The sequence below is a fragment of the Loa loa genome (genome assembly GCF_000183805.2).
Source record: "Loa loa unplaced genomic scaffold supercont3.592, whole genome shotgun sequence".
NCBI lineage: Eukaryota > Metazoa > Nematoda > Chromadorea > Rhabditida > Onchocercidae > Loa > Loa loa.
Window position 1 is genome coordinate 12,796 of NW_018108772.1, and position 7,059 is coordinate 19,854.

General features: G+C 29.2%; 2 protein-coding genes across 2 annotated transcripts; both read right to left on the reverse strand.

The window, feature by feature from the left end:
• Positions 1-2,671: 2,671 nt before the first annotated feature.
• On the reverse strand, positions 2,672-3,244 carry LOAG_11259 (hypothetical protein; the record flags this gene model as incomplete). The annotated part of the gene is made up of 2 exons (XM_003146781.1): positions 2,672-2,853; positions 3,108-3,244. Coding segments are annotated over 2 exons (318 nt in total), but the record flags the coding sequence as incomplete, so codon positions are not given.
• A 1,863-nt stretch (positions 3,245-5,107) lies between these two features.
• On the reverse strand, positions 5,108-6,815 carry LOAG_11260 (hypothetical protein; the record flags this gene model as incomplete). Its single annotated transcript, XM_003146782.2, has 5 exons — positions 5,108-5,378; positions 5,516-5,691; positions 5,857-6,061; positions 6,331-6,477; positions 6,556-6,815. Coding segments are annotated over 5 exons (864 nt in total), but the record flags the coding sequence as incomplete, so codon positions are not given.
• Positions 6,816-7,059: the final 244 nt, after the last annotated feature.

Sequence of the window (7,059 nt, forward strand, 5' to 3'; positions counted from 1 at the left end):
TATTATGTTATTACAAAAAATCACACCTATTTAACCATTTTTATGCTGTTTAAATTTCTCCCACTCGGAGCAATGCATTTTCCTGTCGGTGAAATGAGTAATGTGAACTTTTTGCATGAAAGAATATGATTTTGCGTCACTTGTAAATATCATGAAATATGAATTTATGAAGTTATTTGTCCAGGTATTGGCATAAAACAACTGTTGTTTCAACAAACTATTTAATTTTTAAGTGGAATGGTATAACTGTATTTATTAGCTACAAAAGGGCCAAACCGGATATCATTTCAGATCTTTCTTTTGGAACTTGACCTTCCGTATTTCTAAGCAACATTTTCAAAAAGATTAAAATGATGCTGAAGTATTGATGAAAATAATATTGTAACAAATAAAGATAATATTAATTTTTTACTAGTAAAAGTGATATCTGTTATACGGCCACGATCGGCACCATTTGTACAATAGATGCTAGTTATTTATTTATTTTTTTTGATTCACTATCTATAATTTATCTGATCCTTCTATATCCATTAATAATTTATTGCTGATTACAGGCTGATGCAATTAACCAACGCTCTACTTATTGGACAAAATTTAGGAAAGAGATACGAAAAAAAAAAACAAAGATACGAATCTTGATTTGACTGTTGTTAATTCATCCTGGTTACTGTAAATTCTTTTTGATTGTCGTAAGTTTAGATTAAAAATGAAACAATTAAAAATTAGGTTTGAAAATTAGAAATTCTAATTTGACTAATTTACTTTTTTTTGATTTCTTTTTTTTCCATATTGTTTTTAAAAATTCATTTCAATTTTAGTCCAAATTCCGATACTTTTCAAGGTGTCAGCAATAAAAGTAAACCAAAGCCATCTAATAGGAATAGGAAAATATTTCGTATTTCGCAAAAAAAAATTAGAAAAATAAGGAACAAACAATTGCTAGCTTTTATTGAATCAGCTGAAAAATGAACGTTCAAATTATTTCAAATTAAACAGGCATAATATGAAAATGATCATTTAAAATCATTCGTTGTGTTTAACAATTACCTTTTTCTTTCGCAAAACTATTTACTCACATAGCTTAATGTTTTAATTTTTTTTTTTGCATAAAATTAATCGCTCTTGATATTTTTTTTTTCATAAAATTAATTACTTATCGATTTTAATGCTTTTAATTTTTTCCATAAAAATATTTAGTCACTGTTTCTATTGTCACAGTATTGAATATGATAGTGACAATAAGAAAAAAAAACATGATATATTTGTTTTATGTAAAAATTTTTCCAGAAGTCTTGTTTTCGTTGTAAACGACCGACCTATTTTAATAATAATTAGAAGATGGCATTCTTTTTCGTAAATTTAGTTTTTCTTTTCCTTCAAATCAATAAAGTAATTGAAAGCAAATATCATTTTGTATTGGTGAATTTCTCTTTGGTTATCTAAAATCCTTAACATTTTTTGTTTTTGTTTTATTCTGAAATTAAGTATAATTTTTTTGATCATTAAAGGTAATAAGTCATTGAATATAAATTAATTTAAAATTGATAAAGTGACTTCATTCTATATACTTATCATTTTATTATGCAATTGTGGATTAATTATTAATCATTCATTAATTACTCGTAATTTATGGATAAATTGATCATTTTAGGTGCTTTATTTTACTCAATTTCCACAAATGAATCGTTTGCTGTCATTGTTCCATTACTTCTGGCAATAGTTTAACTTATTACTTTCTCATTTTCTCCTAATTCCAGTAGTTCCATAGGCGGATGACAGTTTCTTTTCGGACAATCGGACCTGAAAGCAGTTACATTGTTTTTGCATTTTGGCATTTTTCTTTAATTAAATTTTTGATTTTTAGCAACCAAAATATAGCATACAACATTTGGAAAAATATATTATTATGTCGTCTCCTTTCCAGTTATCATCATATTTACATTCCAATATATTGGAATTGACAAGAGTAAAATTGAAAGTTTAAGAAATTCATTCCAACCTCTATTTCCTTAAAAATTGGTCGATTTTTCTTGCTAATAAATTTTATCAATCTTTTTTAAGGGGGAAAAACGAAGGAAAAGTTTTGAGGGTTATTGTTGTAATGAGAGGAATAGAAATTATGCAAATTTGTTTTAGTCATTAGATTACGCATTTGTTTTCATATGATCATGGCGCATGTCACATGTCACATGCAAGTGGGTTGCAGTTGAAAGTGAAACAAAAAATATTTCACCAAAGTGTTTTGTATCATCTAATTTTTCACAACAAAACCGCCATCGTTGTTCATGTAGAAGAAACTGTGTAGCGTTTAACATCTTCCTTTGCTGAAGTTGTAAAGATTTTTTTGCTGGCAATCATCTTGAAGAAGATCGAAGTTACACTTCTATATCAACCTGCATCATGGCATGACTATCATCATTCTCACATTACCGCAAATGAATCAAAGCTTTAATCGGTTCAATAGTTCAACTATCCAGGCGGATTCATGATATCGGATGCTAAAATCAAGAAAGAAAGAGATTAACAAGTTAGCAAAGACAGATAGGACTTCCGGGAAACTTCAGCATAGATTTTGGTGCATAAAAAGTTGAAGAGAAGTACAAAGATTAATGTATGTAAAACTACTGTACTGCCTATTTTTTTACATCGGTTTGAATCATCAGTCATTTACCGTCAATATCCGGATTTCTCGAACGTTTCCACCAGCGCTGTCTCCTTGCAATCCTAAATATGTACTGATCTATGTGACCAATATTAATGTTATCGAACAAGTAGGTATCAGCTAGTATTGAAGTATGAGGATACAATTCTACTAAGCTGGACACGTCGCCAAGATGGAAGATAACCACTTTCCTAAGTTCTATGGCGAACTCATCACAGGCTTCCACAAAAAAAAAGAGCCAATGTACCTAAGCTTTGACCATAAAAATTACCAACAATATTCTATTCTGACCTTCCAATCTGGTGAGAGAATAGCACATCATCCAGGTATTGCCTAATCAATCAGTACACATTAACTACACTCAATCAACTTAGTACACACACACTCAATCAACTTGGAGGATAAAAGATAACGCAAAAAAAAAAAATCATTCCTCGTTAAATACCGTCTACGAAGATTTTCTGTTCTGCCTCTTGTAATCGAACTTCTCTCTCCGGCATTGATCTTCTGAGCCATTAGCGCATTTGTAGCAAGTACCAAAGCTTCGTCCCCAAAGTTTAGTCTACAACAATCGAGAGTCATTGTTAGGAAGCAAAATATCTTTCATCGAAGTCTTCTGTATTCATCAAAGATTGTATACAACCAAAAATTAGTCATTTGGCTGATAATTTGACAATTGACATGGAATGATTATGATGACATATTTGGTGATAACAAAAATGTCAATAAATTTCGAATTTATACCATTCATCCATCAATTCTATTCCAAATCCTATAATTTTGCCCACAACACAATACTGACAACATTTCTGTCATATGCATTGCTTTCTTTCCCGGTATTTTTCTGTTTTTTGAAAACTTTCTTGAATTTTCGACAGTTATTTCTCCCTTTTTACCTTTAGAAATCGACACAGAATATACTGTCAATAAGAATCAATACAGAGAAGATACGATACGACACAAAAAAAGATACAATAAGATACGGTATTTGTATTATTATACAAATCAATGCAAGGATAGATAGATGGCATGCAATACTTTGTAGTATACAGTTCATGTTTTTGTTTTTTTGACTTTTTTTTCCTTTTGCATTTATATATATTTTTAATTGGTTGTAATACGCAGTAATATATGATTATTGAATTCCTCAGTTTATGTATAAATAATTTCTGTTTGAAATAATAATGCATGACGAGACGATCAGACAAAGAGATCAGGTAACAAGATTATAGTATCCACTCGGTCGGATATTCGGAATGTTTGTTGGAAATTTTGCAAGCAAAGTAATATTAATATTTATTATTACGAGAAACTTTGAAAATTGATATGTTTATTATTTTTAGTATTTTGACAATTATTTTATTGCATTTCAAAAAATTTAACCAACAAATTGAATGCGATTTTTGGCATTTTATCATTTGTTTTGATGGGTGATAATATCAAAATTATAATAGTATCAAATATGGAAAATATTTTGCGCACTGCATGATCATTTACGATTTTACATCAATATGATAATAAATTCTGAATATTTATGTAAAATATTTTGCTATATGATTGTTTACGTTCTTTGATGTTTCAATGTTATCAAATTTTACTCCAATCAAAGTATTTTATTATCATATATTTGTGATTGTGTAAATCAACTAACAACTATTTTCAAACCAAAAATAATACAAATTAATAGCAATCGAAATTTAATGGAAAGCATTAATTTCGTTGATCATTTTTTTGGATTAACTTCAAATAATTTGAATTTATTATTTTAGATGCGAAATTACTCGATATAAAGGAAGTATAAAAAAAGGAAGACAAATTTCGAAAGGGACAATTTTGAAGTAGAATTTGTAGTAGTATAAAATGCAGAAATTTGAAAGGATAGAAGAAGGAAGTAAAATTTTGTAAAATTATTGGTATAATCAAAAGCAATCAATTTTGCCATATTTATACTTTAAGTGATTTGTGCTTTCATTCGATCTTCAAGCTATTGAAGAATTTTGTGATAGAAACTTTCATATGTTTTGCATAAAATTTTGATTAATTTAAAAGAGAAATTTACAATTACCTCACCATTGTCAAGTAAACGTTATAATATTTCATATATCGAATTCAATCTAAATTATCTGCAGAAGTTGTAAAATGCAGAAAGACATGAAATACTTGGAGGGAAAATAAAAAATTAAAAACCATACATTCTCTGTAATGTTGAATTTTTGTTTAATTTTATTCATTATAATGTTAAACCTTTTCGGATAATTACTGGTTACTGTAAATTTATTTTGAGTATTGTTAACTCACTTTGATTACTGTCAATTTATTCCTATTATTGAAGTTTCACTTCGGTTATTGTGTATTGATTTCATTATTATGAATTTATTTTGATACTGTCAGTTCATTTTGTTTACTGTGTTTTCACTTTAAATGCGATGAATTCATTTTTATAACTGTGAATTCACTTTTATTAATCTTACTTTATTCTAATTTCTATCAACTAATTCTGATTGCTATAAATTCAATTGTTCAACTATGGAAATATCAAATCAACAAATAGATTTGCACAAAATACAAAAGGAAATATTAAGTTATCAAAAATCGCGTGATAATTTATCACTTATCAATTATCTATGTACTACAGTAGATTTAGAAGAATATCCCTTCATTTTTTTTCGCAGTAATTGTCTGGCCACAGAAAGGTTGATCAGGTTTGTTGGGTTTCCTGAAAATGATTTTCGTTTAACTCGTTTTACTTAAATGGCTGATACGTAATGCGATAAATTCTGTGGAATGAAATTCAGTAGAAAGTTATCATACTGATATTTCAAAGCATTTATTCGGAAAATGGTTTAATTTTACCTGATCTTTTTAATTTTGTCACGAGCTTTCAATTCCTCAGCTTTTGGACCAACATATTTGCGGACATAATCTCCTATACCGTGACATCGCTCTGCCATATTTTTAGATGATGACCAAATGATAGTACCTTGTACACCCATAACAAAGGCTGTATTCAGTGAATGGAATAAATCCTCCTGAAAATTTGGTAATTAAAACTTTTGCTATAATTAGACGGGAAGTACAAATCTAAGATATTTTAAATATAATGACAGATTATAATGCAAAATCGGATATTGCATGTATAAATTTTTGAAATCTGGTTGGGTTTTGATTTTTTTTTTAAGTAAGAGAAATTTCACTTTGCTATAATATGGATCAGCAGATTTCAATGGAAAGTACTCAATGCCACTGAACGTGAATATCGGTATTGACAACTTCTTTGCGCAACGTTTAGCTTCTTGAAGGACGGAAGTGACGTACAAACAACCAGTACGACCACTATTTCTGCTTGGCAAATAAATGGACGGATAAAAAGCGGTAGCTTCAGCATACAGAGGTTGTAATCTGCATAATTTTTCAAATTTTTTTATTTAAAAAATTGATGAAATAAATTTCGAAAGAATGAAGTAAAAGCAGAATGTTTTAAATGTAATAAGCAATGAAGTATAAGTGAGGAATATGCAAATTATTTTTTTGAAAGAAATTGCTAAAAAAAGGTAAAAGCAAAATAAATTACGTGGCGGTATTTTCTGTTGAAGACAATATTTTATGCAATCTTAAATTTTCTTTGAAATTTCATAAAAACTTCCCTAACCAAAAGTATATTTGCTAACCGATCATTGAATTTTTCGAACACTTCTTCGCATCCCACAGTGCCACTTTTCCCTGCATTGTAATTGCAAAATGGCATGCCATAAAATCCCCACAAGGCATTTGGTCTCATTTTTTTTGCTTCACGAATAGTTTCCGTTAAAAATTTCCTAAAGTATATCTACAGTAGCCTAAAAAAATATTTCCCTTTTTTGGTTCAAAGGTTGAAAAGCAGATAATTTACTCACATTGCTGCGCGGTTGAATTCATCCTTAGCAATATTCAGTTTATCATCTTTGGTTAAAGTTTTCCCCGTATTTTTGTATTGTTCCTCAACATAAGCCAGAGATGCATTACGGTAAATCCGTTTCGTATACCAGTTATGTTCCCAAAGTGGTCTCCAATCTTCGTAATCGATTATTGCCAAACCATCGAAATTCGTATTCGGTATCGCTTTGTCTATATCACTGCGAACTTTCGACAAATGCGCTGAAAGGTTTGCGCGCTGCAAAATGGAATTAATTTCATTGAAACAGAAAAATGAATGAATTAAAATCGAATTGAAAAAAATTTGATATTCTATTGGAGAGAAATCTATGAAATTACATTGATATATCCTCAATAAACAACTAAATATGGTTGTATACCGAAGGAATGATTCAATCTATCATCAAAACTGATTCTCAAAGAGTAAGTAGACTTTGTAATTATGTATGCCTCTTCCATAAGTGATGTGTTGCGGCTGTGATTCT